The following is an 18,838-nucleotide window of genomic DNA, read 5'->3' on the forward strand; positions in this document are numbered from 1 at the left end:
AATTATTTTAAAAAAGAATAAATTTATTATTAAAAAATTAATTCTTTTCATATAAGTATTATATTTAAATAATTTTTTTAAAAAAATTATGAGACGTTTGAGCAATACGTAATTATAAATATTATTTTTTTATAATATTTTATATTATATATAGAGTTAAAAATGAGAATTTTAAAGTGACGACGTGTCAGCAACCCAGATGAGTGGACCGTCGAAAAGTACTGAGTAGAGTTGAGTTGTAGTGTCGTGTCGAACCATTCCATAACCTCTCCCTGGCCATCAAGAACTTTATTTACAGCACTAGGAGTAGGAGAGCTGAGCGAGAGCTTCGCGTCTCTCTCTCTCTCTGTGGAATTAAAGAATAGAAACCCTTGTCAGCTTCTTAAAGGCCATAAAATTTCTTTCATTTCTGAATAACTTTCATATTTCAAAGGTAATCCTTCATGTGTGATGTAGAAACTTTTAGCTCGTATTGAATTCATTTTGACTTGCTTGAGCTACTGGAAGCTGCTTTTTATCTTTATATTTTTTGCGTTTCATGTTAATCGGGATTGTTTGATTTATCTTGAAGATCATTATTGAATATTCATATGCTACGCAAACCTCAGCGTTTCTGTTAATATAGTTATTTGTTTTCCAGAGAAATGTTGATACGTAAATTAGTTTGAGTATGATTTGAAACTAAGTTTTCCCAACCGATATCGCTTATGTTTTTGGTTTGCTGGTGATTAGTGCATGCTATGAATGTTAACTATGACCAATATGCGTTGGGTAATTGGTTTTTATTATTTTTGGTACGGGTGTAAGGAGTTCAGACCAGTCGGTCTCGGTCCCATAAATTATGGATTGAAAAAATTCAGTCCAGTCTCGAGATTTATAAATTTTAAATTAGACCGGGCTAGACCGGGCTGAATTTTAATATATATTATAAAAATATTTTTAATAATTTAATATATTATTTGTATATAATAATTATATAAGTTAATAATTCAATTTATTATCATTGACCATATAAAATATTTTTTTTAATAAGTTAGTTACATAATCTATATTAATTATTTACTTACTTTTAATTTAGTCATTTAAATAATTTTTTATTAATTTATTTGAAAAAAAGAAGAAAAACATAAAAAATAATTGGGACAGACTGACTGGACCGAACTGATAACTACCGGACTATCAGTTCGGTCTGGAGAAAATGAATTTCGGTCCATCACCCCCCGGACCGATTTACATGTTGTGTTTTATAATCATAGACTTGGGGCAACTGTATTATCATAACTTGAATATGTAGTTATGAAAGAGAAATTAAATTGGGAAAAGAAGCATGCTTCTAAACTTTTCGAGTGCTGAAGAGAATAATTTAGTCTTATATGAAGCAGATGTTGGTGTATATTGTAATGGACCTTACAGTTTCTGTGAAGCATGCCTGAAAAGTAATGGATACACGAATAGAGTAAGGTTTGCTTTGCGTCATTGCATGTACTGCGAATTTTTGAATTTCCCCATTGTGCTTTATGACCATTGTGTAGTTTCAGTATATGCAATGAGAAATAAAGATTCCCTCAAAACCAATAATCATATATTCATGCCTCATGATGGTAGCAGTATTGGCTAAATGTGTAGTTTCACCTTATGTAAAATGCGAAGGGACAAGTCAACTTACATGGGATCACCCTCCATACCCAAACGTTCTCTTATGAGTTGTATTCTAGAATCTTCTAAATTACATCTTATTTTTATGATTGGTGCCGGCTAGTCTTGTCATTATAGGATGTAATTTAGAAGTTGTGAATCTGTTTTGTAAAGGGCAGAAGATGGCCCTTGTTTCCCAGACTGGTCCATCACATTCCATACGCACTGAAATAGTCAGATATAAAGCTGGGAAAATGGTAGTAGTTAGCATGACATACCATATGAAGGCATCGAAGATGAAGGAACTTTGTGGCGGTTTCTTGTCCTCATCATGTAATTCTTCCAAGAAGGAACAGATTTTGTGCATAAATGATTCTGGATTTAGATGCAATCGAGGTCATCGCATTATTGTTGCTGCAAGTCCTCCTGCTGAGGATGCTGTAATTGCTAGAGGGCCGTTGACAAAAGAAGATCTTGTAGATTACCTTGCCTCTGGATGTAAGCCTAAGGAAAAATGGAGGTGCAATTACCAATTCTACACTATATTTTCTTGAGACTTCTATTCTTGTGCCATTGTTCTACTCAAATGTGTTACATGATTGATTATGAATTGATCAGTTGATTCAGTTCTATATTTCTTGCATCACTATCATGGTTTTTTTGGACGTTTTCATAAAAATTCCCTTTGGCCTAGGACAGATGCTCACGTAGGTTCTTTCATACTAGGTGGTATTGAATATTTTCTCGCATGAGTTTTTTTATGCTGATCTGTTCCTGAAGTTCTTTCCTTCAGATTCTTCATGCTACATTTATGAAGAGTGGTTTGATTCAAAATTCCCAGTACGATTCTATGCTATTTATTTATTCTTTGCAGTTAACCTTGCTTTGAGCTCAGCGCTTTAGCAATTATAAACTAAAATGTTCCTAAATTTTTTACTGTTAGATTTTCTTCATGCTAAATTTACAAGGAAACTTCCTGTGCACTTGGGCTATGGCTATTTACTTGGAATAAAATCTCTTTTTACCTATCCAAAAAAAAAAAAAAAATCCAAGGAGTGATTTAATTTAAATTTCCCCTGTATGAATTCTATGCCGTTTATTTTTTCTTTGCAGTTAACCATGCGTAGAACTCGGTGCGCCATTGATTATCATTATATTTGGTTCAAGTTATCTTCGATTACATTATTTCTGACTTTAATAGCTTGTTTCTTATATCCTCGTAGTAACGCAATTCTCTTATATACTTCTTGTATTTGGACTATGCCTAATGCATACTTTTAATAAAATCTTTGATTGCTTATAAAATAAAATTGGATTTCTTAAATCAATACTTTTATTTTATTTTTACTTGGACATATGGTCATTACAGAATAGGAACAGAACATGAGAAGTTTGGTTTTGAGTTTGGTACTCTACGCCCTATTACATATGAACAAATAGAAGAGTTGCTGAATGGGATTGCTGAGAGATTTGATTGGGAGAAGATAAAGGAAGGTGACTACATTATAGGACTTAAACAGGTTAACTGCTTACCATTCATATGTTTATCATATCTGAATTTCATTCATATTGTGTGTATATTTTGTAAGATGAACGGTGAGGCTTGAGAGTTATTCTATTGATTTCTTTGATGAATCCTTGTTAAGGAAGCTATCAAGAAACTTTTCATTTGCTCACATAATAGAAAAAAGTTATATTATTGTGGTCCAGGGAAAGCAAAGCATATCATTGGAGCCTGGGGGTCAGTTTGAGCTTAGTGGAGCACCTCTTGAAACTTTGCATCAGACATGTGCCGAAGTTAATTCACACCTTTATCAGGTTGGCTGACATTAAAATACTTGGTTATATGCTATAACACACTTGGGGTGAGTAGTCAAGTATATTGAAGTCTAGTGGTCATCTAATGGCCATCTTCTTTTCCTTTCATCTGAGTGCAACTTCTTTTACTTGTGTTGAGGTAAATAGAAAAAAGTAACCTATTACTTAAGCTTCTACCTATTTGATGAAATCCTAGTGCTCGAATATCATGTTTTGTTTTTCTGGTTCAGTTGGTTACTTAGGATTTGGAGAGACAGAAATGTTCGCTTTGTGAATATCAAATTCTATTTTTTGAGAGTATGTGCGCTTTGGCAGGTGCTACAGATGACAGTTTTTGGTCCGAATTACTCTGGCCTTGAGATTTCCCTTTATTATATAAACTATGCCACCGAAAACTATACATGGAAAGAACTATCTACAGCAATACATAAGAGTCAACTATATACAACAAACGGTGCCTAACATTCCTCCGTAATTCTCTTGCCTAATACGGTGCCTAATATTCCACGTTGACAGCCCCCCTCAAATTGATGCCCGTAAATCAACAAGCATCAATTTGTTACTTAGGAAGCAATGTCGATGACGAGTGAGAGCCTTGGTGAAGATATCAGCAATTTGAAGTTCAGTAGAAATATGTGGAAGAGTGATAACACGAGCGTCAAATGCTTCACGGATAGAGTGACAATCAACTTCAATATGCTTCGTGCACTCATGATAGACAGGATTGGCCGTAATCTGAATAGCACTTGTATTATCGGCATGTAGAGGTGTGGGATCGGTCTCTGAAAAATCTAGCTCAGCAAGCATACCTCGAAGCCAAATAATTTCAGAACAAGCTAAAGACATCGCCCGGTATTCTGATTCCGTAGAAGACTTAGAAACTCTATCTTGCTTCTTACTCTTCCAAGAGATCAATGCATTACCTAAGAACACACACCAACCAGTGATGGAGCGTCGTGTATCCGCACAACCAGCCCAATCAGTATCGTAATAAGCAGCAAGACTAGTAGAGTTGCTAGCCGGAAAGAATAAACCATGGGCAGAAGTGCCCTGAACATAGCGTATGATCCTACGGACAGCAGCCAAATGAAGATGACGAAGAGCCTGAAGAAATTGACTGACTTGCTGTACAGCAAAAGAAATGTCTGGTCTAGTAATGGTGAGATAAACAAGACTACCCACCAACTTTCGATATAATCGAGGATCAACAAGTAAGTCACCCTTCTCTTTGCGAAGCTTGACATTTAATTCCATAGGTGTATCAACAGAAGTAGCCTCCTGTAGGCCAGCTGTAGCCACCAAGTCACTAGCATACTTATGTTGATTGAGTGAAATACCAGAAGGACTACGATGCACCTCAAGACCAAGAAAATATGTGAGAGATCCAAGATCTTTCATATGAAAGGACTCTAAGAGATGAGTTTTGAGCTGGCCGAGTAAGACAGAATCTGAACCAGTGATCACAATATCATCAACATAAACTAAAAGAACAACAATACCCATGTCTGATTTCCGAAGAAACAATGAAGTATCATACTTGCTTTGTTTGAATGAAAATTGTAATAAAGTTGTGCGGAATTTATCAAACCAGGCCCTTGGAGCTTGCTTGAGACCATAAAGGGAGCGACGAAGCTTACACACATGTGAAGTCGGAGAGGTGAACAATCCCTGGGGTGGCTTCATGTAAATACACTCTTTAAGATCACCATGAAGGAAAGCATTCTTAACATCCATCTGATGTAGTGGCCAATCATTAGAAGCAGCAAGAGCTAGAATCAGACGAACAGTAGTCATCTTAGCCACAGGAGCAAAGGTCTCTTCATAATTGACACCATATTCTTGATTATTCCCAAGTGCAACAAGTCGAGCTTTGTAACGTTCCAAACGGCCATCAGATTGGACTTTGATTGAATAAACCCATTTGCAACCCAGAGGAACAATGGTAGGAGGACATGGCTCAATGTCCCAGGTGTGATTAGCCTCTAAAGCAGCAATTTCTTCTTGCATAGCTTGTCGCCAACAATCTTGCTTGACAGCATGTGAGTAGCATGTGGGAATATCAAAATTGGATAATGTAGCAGTAAGAGCAGAGGCAAACCATCCATACCTATCCGGAGGTACTGACACTCGAGAAGAGCGACGTGCCAAGTGCTCTGAGGGTGTTGCAACTGATTGGTCTTGGAGCATGGTAGGAGCAGATATCGGTGGAGCCACCGGAAGAGACTGTGGACGGGAGCGTCTCGTATACACAAAACCTGGTCTAAAGTGAGAACTGACGGGATGACGATCTGAGAATGGCTGTTCAAAGGAGGGGAGAATCACAGTAGAAGAGGATGACACAGAAGACACAGGAAAGAAATGTTGATTTTCAAAGAAAATAACATTTCTAGAAATCCGTGTACGATGTAAAGTATGATCATAACACACAAATCCCTTTTGACACACATTATATCCCAAGAAAGCACAGCGGACAGATTGAGCAGATAATTTATGTCGCTCATGAGGAGGTAAATGCACAAAACATACACAACCAAATGTACGAAGGTTATCATAACTAGGTTACGTAGCAAATAAGTGGAAATAGGGAGACTCCATATTTAAGACTTGAGAAGGCAAACGATTAATCAAATAAGTAGCTGTTTTCAGAGCCTCGACCCAAAACATGGATGGAACAGAAGATTCTAACAAGAGAGTACGTACCACATCAAGGAGATGACGATTTTTGCGTTCGGCTACTCCATTTTGTTGAGGAGTAGAGGGATATGAACGTTGATGAATAATACCCTTAGAAGTCAAGAATGTTTGAAACTCAGTAGACAAATATTCACCACCAGAATCTGTGCGTAATGTTTTAATAGAAGCAGAAAATTCATTGTCAACATATGCTAAAAATTCAGTAAAAATACGAAAGACCTTAGATTTAGAGCGAAGAAAGGAAACCCAAGTAAATCTGCTATGATCATCAATAAAAGTCACATAGTATTTAAAATTTTCATGTGAAGAAACAGGAGAAGGTCCCCAAACATCACTATGGATAAGATCAAAGCAGTGAGATGCTCTACTAGCATGCAAAGGGAAGGGAAGGGTTTTGCTTTTACCAAGTTTGCAAGAATCACATTCAAGAGATAAAGAAGAACGATGTTTATTACCAAGTAAACTAGAGTTCAATACATGAGATAAGATTTGAGTATGAGGATGACCTAAACGACGATGCCATACCATACTAAGATCTGAAACATTATTACAAGCAAAAGACTTAATAGAAGAAACTGGAGAAAAATTGGGAACAGACAAAAATAGTGGAAACAAGCGCCCCACTTTAGGTCCCTTCGCGATCGGCTCCCCCGTTACCTGGTCCTGCACAACACAACCATCACCAGAAAAATTAACAGCACAATTATTATCAACTAATTGGCCAACAGAAATAAGATTCGTAGAAAGCTGAGGAGCAAGAAACACATCAGTGAGCTTCGAAGAGACATCTCCGAGAGCAGCTATTGGCAAAGAGCTGCCATTGGCAGTCTGAATAGCAGATTGACCAGCGTAGGGCCGGACATGGCATAAAGCAGTGGGATTATTAGTCATGTGATTGGAGGCCCCCGAGTCCACGTACCAGAGTTTGGTAGAATTATTACCTTGGAACCCCATTGCTGATAATGCTGAAATGAGCATCTGTTGCACCATGTCGGGGGTGCAGTAATTCAGTGCAGGAGGTGCAGGATTAGAGGTTGCATCGGAAGGAGAGCCATTTACTGCAAAAGGCGCTGCGGGCAAAATAGTAACCGAAGTCTGAAATGCTTGGGCTTGACGATGCTGAGGGCGAGTACGACACTCTTTGATAATGAGACCCTTCTTCTTGCAATAAGAGCAGAATTTCTTAGAACAATTGGCAGCAATATGCCCATATTCCTTGCAGCAGAAACATTGCAAGTTTTTAGAATTGATAGAGGGTCCTCGTCCGTGTGCAACATAAGCTACAGTTGACATCCCAGAACTGCCATGAGATTGCTCCAGAATAGTTTGAGTACTAAGACGTTGTTCTTCACGAAGTAACTCTCCAAAACAAATATCAAGAGAGGGAACAGGAGATCTGTTCAGTAAAGAGGAGCGAACAGATTCATATTCCGAACGTAGTTTTATAAGAAACTGATCACGTCGACTAGTCGCATGAAGAGTCTGAATAGTTGAAAGAGCGTCAACAGGAACATCCGCTGTAACCAAATCAGCATATTCATGCCAAAGAGTCAGAAAGGCTGAGTAGTAGTCCTGGATAGAAAGACTACCCTGTTAAAACATGGCAATTGCATGTTCTAACTGAAAGCGACGAGCATCATTGTCCTGATGATAAACCCTCTTCAAGTAAACCCACATAGATTGAGCAGAGCGATGGGGTCGCAAGTTGGTGACAATATGGGGCTCCACTGAACCAAGAAGCCAAGACATGATGCGTGCATCAAGCACAGCCCATGACGAAGAAGACTCGACATCCTGAGATTTTTCAGAAGCGGAGGGTTTGGCGACATCAGTGCCATTAATATGACCCCAAAGGTCTTTGCTCTTGAGAAAAAATTTAAACTGAAATGCCCAGATAGAATAATTTGTGCCCGTAAACTTAACACACACAGGTACAGAATCCATTGGGAAAAAAAAAGGCCGAGACAAAAAATAGCACTCAGTAGTAAAGGTGCCAAGAAGCCAAATCACCAAAGAATAGGAAGCAATAAGCAAGAAAATAAAACTGCCGAGAGGATACCGAATAAAAGAAATTGCCAACAAAGAGTTACCACAAAAAGTAGACACTGTGAACCACCCAGAAAAAAAAAAAAACACGTAAAGACCAAAAAATATATGCTGAAACCACCCACTCCAGGAAGAAGACGCCCAAACAAAAAAATATTTGGAGAAGAAAAAAAAAACCCAGAGTTCAAATAGAGGCTGCCAAAAAACACCACTCCTGGAGAGGAAGCTGCCGATACCCAGAAGACGCATGAAACCGAGAGTAGAAAAAAAAAAAAAAAAAAAAAATCTACCTCAACTCAGAATTTTCAACCACAAAACAGAGGCTAGTTCCGAGAACCTGTGCCGAGAGACTGCAGAAAACTGTTCTGAGTTTGAAACTGAAACAGACTGCACCACCACCAATTCACAGACTGAAACAGATGCATGAAACTGAAACAGAAAACTGTTTCGGGGGAGATAGCACCGACAGACTGCACCACCACCAATTCACAGACTGAAACAGACGCACGAAACTGAAACAGACTGAAACAGAAAACTGTTTCGGGGGAGATAGAACCGAGAAACCTTGAAGAACAGACCACTTTCTGTAGAGAAGAAATCAGCCGAGAAGAAAGTGTCTGTGGAGAAAGACCGAAATACAAGAAAAATTAAGATAGCTCTGATACCATGACAGTTTTTGGTCCGAATTACTCTGGCCTTGAGATTTCCCTTTATTATATAAACTATGCCACCGAAAACTATACATGGAAAGAACTATCTACAGCAATACATAAGAGTCAATTATATACAACAAACGGTGCCTAACATTCCTCCGTAATTCTCTTGCCTAATACGGTGCCTAATATTCCACGTTGACAACAGACACTTTTTTTTTTTTTTTTTCGAACTTGATGGAGTTGACTGAAGTTCATAATCTTAGCAAGTAATCTGAGTGTTCCAACTTGCACTATTGATAACTTCTTTATAACTTCTTTTATGCCTTTTGGTTGTGTTTCTCTGGTATTTTCTCTATAAGTATCCTATGTTAACCTATAAAAAAAGGTATCCTATTTTATGTTGACTCTAGTCCATAGTATTTCAGAATCACTTTTGACAAGCCAGAAGTGCAAGCTGTTCGAGTAGTGTTTATATTCGGGCAAAATTTTTTTTGCAAAAGTAAAAAACATATGGTCATATGGCTTTTACTCTTGCAAAAAATATTTTTACTTATCAGAAGGAAAAAAACTTCAGTTCTTCAACCGTTAAGGATAAGGAGATGACAGTTTTTTTGGTAAAGCTGTGAGGCGTTTGCCACTTTTAATTCTTTGCGGTCTGTGTTCCAGCTTATTAAGATTTTATTTCAATTTTCAAGGCTCAAGAAATATTTTTGTGTCATGGCCTGTGAATACTTTTTATTCTTTTTGTTGAAGAGAAGAAATAAGGTGGACTATGTTGAGTCTGTGACTGACAGTCAAGGTATTATTATGTTCGGATAGATTTCTGAATATTCTGTTTGCCTAGGTTTCCTTCATGCTATTTGTTCTCAACTTAAGTTATATCTGAACTGGTCTTGGGTTGAAGTATGTTGTGTAATTTTTCTAAATGAATTGGTATGATGCCTATGCATATTCAGGTTATATTATTATATAATGACTATCATCACTATCGTCCACTGTCATTTGCATCTTGCTCCTGTACATTGAGATAAATAGAAGTTAGGGTTTTTGCCTTTTTTGGTATACCTCATGGAAATCATCTATTATATGCTTTTGAGCTTATCAGTATTCAATTGCTGCATTTTTAATAGGTTAAAGCTGTTGCTGAGGAAATGGGAATTGGATTTCTAGGAATTGGTTTCCAGCCGAAGTGGGCACTGAAAGACATACCTATAATGCCCAAGGTATATTCTTTCCTAACTTAGATGGAAAAGTACAAGTTTTTTAATTGGTTAAAAGACATAGCATTTGTTGAAAGATACTTGTTGTACTGAATTAGTAGAAACAGAAAAGATTTGACATGTCTTAAAGCACCTTATTTTAATTAGTTATTGCTCTGAAGCAACGTATTGGGATCAGCATATTGTTAAATGGTTAAACTTTTATGCAATGAGGAACATGATTTTTGGCCTTCTTGTGTGGTGGATCTTTTAACATATTAGACAGGGAAGTTTAGTAGTCATCAATGAGCACTATTATGGAAAATGACCCCGTCATGTTCGTTGTGGTGTCTGTGGAGAGACAGAATTATTGCAATTTCTAGAATTTCAAGAGATTGGTACCAGAGCTCAAGATTATTGCAATTACTAGGATTGCGAGAGATGGGCACCAGAGCTCAAGTCTTTCTATTTTAATACCCTCTTCCATTGGATTGTAATCCAAAATTGTGCTACTTTTATATTTCTACATCTCATGAATTCTTAATGCTTTTTCCTTTCCTAGCTAGGTGGATCTTTTGTGTACTTCCATCATACGTTGGTAACAATTTTTTCTTCTTAATAAAATTTTCCAATGCTTATGAAAATAATTATGCTATGAGGAATTTGAATTATCATAAACTTGGTGCATTTAATTAGTTTCTAATGTTTTATACAATTATTCTCCCAGGTTTTGCCACACAGGATTTGTATAAGGTGGTACACCTTTTTGAGTCAGTCAATTATGCTCTTCTAAGCTTATTTTTCTTAAACTAGCTAGAATCTCCATTCACTTGAAGCTTTAATATTTAGGGTCTCATTTGTAGGGACTGACATTGTAATGTTACTTATTCTTGGGAAAGGAAACTTGGTCACGGAAATTGAGTAACAGATTCAAGTGCTTTGCTGAGTACCTGTTGAATATTTTAGCCTCTTAACAATTCCAAGCTTCTCCATTCTATGTTTTATATTTCCCTGTTGGACACTTAAATACTCGCATACTGACAGAATATTTTGTCTCAGGGAAGATACCACATTATGAGAAATTACATGCCCAAAGTTGGGACACTTGGACTAGATATGATGTTTAGGACATGCACTGTACAGGTGAGATTATTATTATTATTATTTTCATGATTGTTCCTATGCCACAATCAGGCCACTTTAAAGCACCCAATTAAAAATTGGCAAGGTTTCATAATTTTTGGGGAAAAGGAATATTTCTGGCTAAAAAAGAGATGCATATTAATTTTTACTTTTTATAGGTTAATCTGGACTTCATTTCTGAAGCTGACATGATCAGGAAATTTCGTGCTGGTCTTGCTTTGCAGCCTGTGAGAAACTTTGTTCCCTTTTGTCTTTAGTGGAAATTTGTCTAATGTTTTGGCAACTTACTATTATTACAAATAAAACAGATAGCAACAGCTCTATTTGCAAATTCACCTTTCATGGAGGGAAAGCCAAATGGTTATCTCAGCATGAGGAGGTTTCAAAACTTTCTCTTCTAGTTGTTTCCTTCCATCTCTACTGTTTGCTTCCTCTGGACTTATGTATTAATCATTTCCTTTTCTATTTTTCTTATTTGAACAGCCACATTTGGACTGATACTGATAATAATCGAACTGGCATGCTTCCTTTTGTTTTCGATGACTCCTTTGGGTTAGTTCCCCTTCTCTCTTTTTGACTCTTATAATTCTTCACTTATCAATAAAATAGCAGATGTTGTTGCTCTTTCTTGACTCCAATATATCTGGCTAATATTCTGTTTCGGAGTGTCTTTTGAACTTTGTTTGTGTGGGGTATTAGTTACCATGAATCATCAGCATCAAGTTGAATTATCTTTGAAGTGAAGATCCTATGATTTGTGCACTTCTGCCTATTCTGATATCTCCTCGCTTGTTCAGAATGAAGGATTGCCATAATTGACTTCTCTCTTGTTGAGTTAACGGTCATGACTAGACTAGAATCCGCCTCTGTTACCTTTCAGCAATTTGACATTCTTTCTTATTATCATGGAGAAAGAAAACTTATGAGCACCGTTAGAATACATGTTTGTAATTAGTATAAGTGTGTGAGGGTATAAGGGTCACTTGTATGTAGGGTATATGTCTTAGGAATAGAAAGGTTTGAAAGTTGAAATATAAAACATGAGAATGAAGGGGATAAGGCATGATATGAAACAAATTGACTAATTAGATGTTGAGTAATACAAGAACGATTACCTTTGCGAAGAGTAATAGGTGGAGAGTCTGAAGTACTGGGCAACTCAGGATCTGAAGATGGAGACACGACTGGTTGGGGAATAGGAGTCGGCGGCCGCAAGCAACACTAGTAAACCTGTAAAGGAACTGGAGAAGGGGCTAAGGAGGGTTGGGTAAGGTTGGGTGAGTGTGAGGGAGATAGTGTAAGAGTAGTTAATGGTAGAGGATAATACTCAACACTTGAAGATGTGTTCGAAAAATAGGGTATGGACTCAAAAAAGGTAACATCAACACTCGTGAAGTAGTGTCTAAGAACGGGACTATAGCAGCGATATCCTTTTTGAGCTCGGGATGGAGGACAACTATGGAAAATGAAATGGATGCCCTTCACCATAACGGGACATGAGATCTTGTTTCACTACCACCTGGTAAACAACTTGTTGGCAGTAAATGGGTATATACTATTAAATTTCATCCTAATTGCTCTGTGGAACGTCTGAAAGCCTGCTAGGTTGCAAAGGGCTACACTCAAACCTATGGCATTCACTATGAAGAGACATTCTCCCCAGTTGCTAAAATCTCTTCTGTTCGAGTGTTAATCTCTCTTGCTGCTAATTTAGACTGGTCATTCTTTTAGCTAGATGTTAAAAATGCATTCCTACATGGCGACTTGCATGAAGAAATTTATGTGGAGCAACCACCTGGGTTTGTTGCTTAGGGGGAGTATCGAGGTACTGTATGCAAGTTAAAGAAAACATTATATGGTTTGAAACAATCTCCTCGAGCATGGTTTGGAAGGTTCTTTGATGCTGTATTGACATTTGGTCTCCATAGATGCCAAACAGATCATTCGGTATTTCACCTACATAGTGATGCATGTCACATTTTGTTGGTTGTATATGTGGACAGCATTGTAATTACTGGGAGTGACTCTGTTGGAAATGCTAGGCTGAAATAGTGTTTACATGATCAGTTTCAGACAAAATACTTGGGCAAGGTCAGATATTTCCCTGGAATTGAAGTCAGTAGATCTAGAGAGGGTATCAACCTATCTTAGAGGAAATATGTACTTGATCTTTTGGAAGAAACGAGCATGTTCGGTGTATGACCTATTGACACCCCTATGGATCTAAATCGTAAATCCTTGAAAGAGGAAGGAGAGTTATTTGGAGATCCAGGTGGGAGCCATACTATTAGTGAGCTGACATGGCTGCAACACTTTCTTCAAGAGATTGGGTTTTCAGCTCCTATCCCTCTTTAGTTATTTTGTGATAATCAAGCTGCACTGCATATTGCCTCTAACCTTGTGTTTCATGAGAGGACTAAACATATAGAGATTGATTGTCACTTCATTAGAGATAAGATACTAAGTGGTGACATTGCTACACCTTTTGTGAAGTCCGCAGATCAACTCGCACATATGTTTACTAAATCTTTGTGTTGGAGTCGATTAAAACTTATTTGTTTCAAATTGGGTTTATATGATATATATGCCCCAGCTTGAGGGGAAGTTTTAGAATACATATTTGTAATTAGTATAAGTGTGTGAGGGTATAAGGGTATGTATATATGTTTGTACATAGTGAATAAAGTAGTTCTTGTCCTATCTTTTTGTACAAGCACCATGGTTTTAGTTTCAGTGGGACTATCAACTCATTGTGATGCTCTGTTTGTTTTCTTCTTCCTCTTCTTTTTCTTTTATTTTTTTCCTGGCTTTTTTTTTTTTCCCCTCCATACATGAATGCAGCTGTGTGAATTATTATTATTAATTTTTAGTGGCATGGGGTGTCTGAGACAAAGTCCCATCCAATCCCAAAAGTGCGCAGGCCCTTGAAAATGAGTTTTTTGCAAGTGCACCTCAGGTAATTCAAAAGAAAATTCCTCTAGTTCGATTGTTGCAAGATGCGGAGTTTCGAACCTAGGACGTCCGGTTTTTATGGCTTGCCCCAGGACCACAACGCCATCCCTTGGGATTATTGAGCTATGCTGGGATACATATTCGTATACACATGCATGAAACCACTACTTTTTTCCGTCCGATGCATGAAACCTTCTCAGTGTATCCTAATGTACACTAATTTGCATATGTTCCGTGAGTTTTGGAAGTTTAATGAACTATTATATCGTCTCTTTTGGAATTTATATTCAGGACTGTTCTTATCATGATCAAAATTACAATAAAATACTAAGTTATTAGTGAGATTTCATTTCTGCGAAAAAAAAAAAAACCATGCCCTTATATGAGACTTCAATTCTACACATATAGAGCTTACATAGAGGTTTCTCTTTCCCTTTCATCAAAACTGTCATAGAAGGAAAACCCCTTAAAACCCACAAGGCCGAGTCCAGTGGAATTATTTAGAGGGCTTACCAACCACCTACTAGTTATCAGATATGTGTGAGTGCTACACCTGCATGTCAAGTACTTTTGTTTTCTTGAAGGATTGCTGGTTTAATTTTCTAAACCCAGTATTACCTGTTGATGCATCGAGTTAATTTCTTTCTTTGTTTTCCTGAAAGTAGGTTTGAGCAGTATGTTGATTATGCTCTTGATGTTCCAATGTATTTCGTGTACCGGAAAAAGAAGTATATCGACTGTACTGGAATGACTTTCCGGGTTTCCATCTATCCTTAAAATCTTGTAACTCAATTCTTTCTGTAGCTATGCTCTTCTTTTATTCAATTTCGCTAGACAATTAAATTTGAAGTGAAGCCATCCATTTGTACAAGAAGTAACATTAGCTTCTCTGTTACCTTTTTGCAGGACTTTATGGCCGGGAAACTTCCTTGTATTCCAGGTGAATTGCCAACACTCAATGATTGGGAGAATCATTTGACAACAATATTTCCTGAGGTTCTACATACATCTCTTAATCAAATTTCTAAATTTGCATGTTGTTTGCATACTATAACCTAATTTATTGCGCATCTTACTTTCTTTCTTCAGGTCAGGCTGAAGAGGTACTTGGAGATGAGGGGTGCTGATGGAGGGCCATGGAGGAGGTTATGTGCTTTGCCTGCATTTTGGGTAGTTTACCTCTGACTGTTTTGCATAATTAGCCTGTTTGTAATCCTCTTTGTTCATGTGTGCAGTATAGCTTTCTCAGTCTATTATGTCTTTGCTGCATTTTTACACAATCTTAATTATTATATTGTTGTCGACGAACAATAAATATTGCAATTTATCTTCATAAAGATTCTTTTTCCCTTTCTGCAGTCCCTTGTAATGTCACCTCAGATGTAGTTAATGTACTCTGAAAGCATGTTAACTTCATATGTGACTTGTTTAGATTATCTTATAAACATCTTATTCTTACTAAGGATGGTTCATTATGATTTTCCATCAAATGGCAGGTAGGTATATTATACGATGAGGTTTCACTGCAAAAGGTTCTAGACATGACAGTCGATTGGACTGCAGAAGAAAGGCAGATGCTGAGGAATAAGGTAATTGGAAATTCCTATATGACGAATGTCTATAAGCTCTCTCAATAAAAAGACTTTATGGTGTGAGTCGCCTATTTTCTTTCCCTAGGTAAATTCTAATTTAATTAAACAGGTCTTGTGTTGAACATGATAAGAAGTTGATTTGGTTGGAAGAGAAACTCCCAGTGGACTGATTATCACTTAATGAGTCGGGATTGGGTACCAGATTGTCTGGCACTCCTGCTTGTTATATGCTTCAAGTTGCTCCAATTGGCATCGGACTAGAGTATGAAAATTCTTTTTGCTGAGTAAACTTTAAAGGATGACAATTAGAGATGGAAACATAGTGTGTGGAGCTAGACACAGTCAAAAGGACTGTGATTTGTGCCTTCTCAGTCTGGCTGACGTGACATAGCGAAATATCTATTTCGCGGAAGAATTTTCTGACAGACCTTAGTTTTTACCCTTATAGTATCAGAAATTTTCATCCGAAATCAGAATCATATGTTAAATTGCATCCTTGTCTATCATTGTTATATGAATTGTATGCCAATTACATTCTTTCTATGGTGTCAACATGACAACCTAAATGCAAAACATATTCAGTAGGTTCCAAAGAGTGGTTTAAAGACACCTTTTAGGGATGGGTTACTGAGGCATGTTGCTGAAGATGTTGTACAGTGGGCAAGGGTATGTTGTGGTTCTTGTCTTGCTGCTTTGTTAGATTTTTTTTTTTTAGTTGTTTTAATGATGAGAATGTCTTCTCTTCCAGGATGGCTTGGAAAGGAGAGGCTTCAAGGAATCAGGTTTCTTGAATGAGGTAACCGAAGTAGGTAGAACAGGTACTGATTCAGGCCTTCCTTCTAATTATTTTAAGGGGTACACTTTCCACCCTCCAACCAACGGGTATTTATTTACACTACAAATGGTCAAAACTAGCACAGTACACCCTCCAAATACCAAAACTAATAATGTGTCAGTTTTGGTAATTTTGAGTGCAAAGTGAAGAATATCCATTAGATGGAGAGAGGAAAGTGTACATTCTCCTTGTTTTTATTTATTTCTACTCCAGTATTCCGTTAGTTACTCCAATAAGGCTTAAGGTTTAGATTTACAAATCTTAATGTGGACTTTGCATTTTAGTGTTTTAACCATCTACTTATTCCACTATGTGAAGTATGTACGCTGGTCAACCAAAGTAGTGTTTTGTGTTCCTCTACATGCCTGTTATGCTAACTTAAGCTCTACATCTCATTGCTATATGTATGCTAATTCCTTTCTAGCTTGATATAACAATTATGGGTTGCGTAATCCTTGAATTTAACTTCGGATGATATTTTGGGTTTCTTTCATGTAAAGAGTGAGAAGAGAGTAGAAGCATGCAAAAAGTAGGAGTGGGTGCAAACAATCTCTATGGGTCATTGGATTGAGAGATTTTCCCTTTGAATTTCCCGAGGTGCACTTGCGGGAAACTCATTGTTGAGGACCTGTGCACCCCTGGGATAAGTTGGGATGCTGTTCCCGGACACCCAATGCCAATAAAAAAAATGTAAAAAGTTGGAGCTATGAATTCTGTGCATTTTGTTTGTCTTTATGAAGCAACGTTTTCAAAACAACGTCTCATATATAAACAAAATTTTCAAGATGCCCCTTGGCCAGACATGCTTACACAACATGTCTTCTTCTGAGTCATTTCCTATTTATTTTACTTATTTATTCATTTTAATTTCCTAGGCATTCAGTTCTTCCTGCTATCACCTATTTTGACCTAGTGTTAATTATGGATGATATTCTTGTGGCAGGTGTAACGCCTGCTGAGAAACTTTTGGAGTTGTATCACGGGAAATGGAGACAGACTGTAGATCCTGTTTTTGAGGAGCTACTCTACCGAGGTGAATCAGATTCTTGTGGGACTGGTGGGTTCTTTTGTGTATAAAACCTTTCTTGAATTCTTGTGTGTAAACCTGATTTGTATTTCAAGCTGGCTTTAGTTTGTGGTTTTATACTTAACATCTCATGTAACTCTCATAGAATGAACCAGATCAACACTGGTCATCTTGTCTCACGAATGCTTACAAGTTGTTGACACCTGTTAATTGAGAGAGGTTAATCCGAACACCCAAAATAGCAACTAGCGTTATGTTCTTGTCCCTCTACCTAAGTGAGCGTTTCTCTTATATACTTCTTGCATTCTTGAGTTGCGCCCCTCTGTGATTCCATAAGGGTAATAAACAATCAAGTTTTGAAAAGGTTGGTATTATATTCCAACAGCTAGCAAGAATAGCAACATGGATTCTTATAATGATTCTGTTACTGCTAGCCTACAAAAATGTTACATGGGCTTCAAGACATTAGAATTCTTCCTCCCCTTCTCTTGCTCTCCGCTTTTGGCTTTCTCAGCTACAACCACATGGCAGTGCTATAGCACCTGGGCCCCTTTAGTCTGATCCTTGGCAGCAAACTTCCATTATTGATAGCACTATGCTGTCACTCCAGTTACTTGGAATTCCGGTGACTAGTCCAAGTACCTAATTTCTCACATCCTCTCTCCTCTTTGGGTCTATGATTGTGTCATTAAAGTTTATTATCTCATCCCCTATCTTGGTTGTCTATAAGCCATGTGGCTACCAACGTGTGCCATGTGCTCCCCTTCCTGCAAGTGATTCTCTGCCATACCATTATAATCATATGTTACAGGGTTTTGTTTTATTCTGGTGAATACGTTCTTTCTCTAGAACCCTTTTTTCTTTATTTCTCTTTTTCTAGAAAAATACATAAGAAAAGAAGAAAAGGTATGGCTCAATTATAATAGGTGAGGTGGGAATATTTTTGGCTATTGTACCAGATTTTTGGGAGAAGATTATTTGAATATTCTATTTGAGCATATTCTTAGAATTTTTTCACTCAAATTAAATGGTGATAGCATGCTACACAATAGGTGTAGCTTTCAAATATATCTTGTTGTGGGTTAAACAGTTGTTATTGATCATGAACTCCTTTTTGAGACGGTGTTGTATTAGAATTATATGAACAAGGTGTCTGTCAAATTCATCTTACTGGAGTGATGGTTTTTTTCCCCCCCTAGGCTGGAGTGATTGGTATGGTGTTGCTGTAGAGGGAACATTCT

General features: G+C 37.3%; 1 protein-coding gene across 6 annotated transcripts; it reads left to right on the forward strand.

The window, feature by feature from the left end:
- The first annotated feature begins 282 nt into the window (after positions 1-282).
- On the forward strand, positions 283-17,845 carry LOC122280360 (glutamate--cysteine ligase, chloroplastic-like). Of its 6 annotated transcripts, none has more exons than XM_043091221.1 (16): positions 283-433; positions 1,815-2,155; positions 3,005-3,155; positions 3,346-3,453; positions 9,980-10,072; positions 11,108-11,191; positions 11,350-11,418; positions 11,500-11,570; positions 11,675-11,743; positions 14,809-14,902; positions 15,050-15,139; positions 15,233-15,313; positions 15,640-15,732; positions 16,321-16,401; positions 16,484-16,553; positions 17,514-17,845. In XM_043091221.1, the coding sequence occupies exons 2-16, from the start codon at positions 1,818-1,820 to the stop codon at positions 17,645-17,647; spliced, it is 1,626 nt and encodes a 541-aa protein (XP_042947155.1). In that variant the 5' UTR covers positions 283-433; positions 1,815-1,817; the 3' UTR covers positions 17,648-17,845. The 6 variants fall into 6 exon arrangements, 5 of the variants coding, with proteins under 5 accessions (XP_042947155.1, XP_042947158.1, XP_042947159.1 ...); XM_043091224.1 differs by having other exon boundaries at positions 3,346-3,432; XM_043091222.1 differs by having other exon boundaries at positions 290-433; positions 1,810-2,155.
- Positions 17,846-18,838: the final 993 nt, after the last annotated feature.

Source organism: Carya illinoinensis, chromosome 11, assembly GCF_018687715.1.
Source record: "Carya illinoinensis cultivar Pawnee chromosome 11, C.illinoinensisPawnee_v1, whole genome shotgun sequence".
NCBI classification, from domain to species: Eukaryota; Viridiplantae; Streptophyta; class Magnoliopsida; order Fagales; family Juglandaceae; genus Carya; species Carya illinoinensis.

Bases quoted from the DNA above. Each gene is read 5' to 3' on its own strand.
- LOC122280360 (XM_043091221.1), top strand. From the start codon at position 1,818: ATGGCCCTTGTTTCCCAGACTGGTCCATCACATTCCATACGCACTGAA. The intron at 14,903-15,049 runs GTTTCCATCTAT...ACCTTTTTGCAG, and splicing joins GTACTGGAATGACTTTCCGG to GACTTTATGGCCGGGAAACT. The intron at 15,733-16,320 runs GTAATTGGAAAT...CATATTCAGTAG, and splicing joins GGCAGATGCTGAGGAATAAG to GTTCCAAAGAGTGGTTTAAA.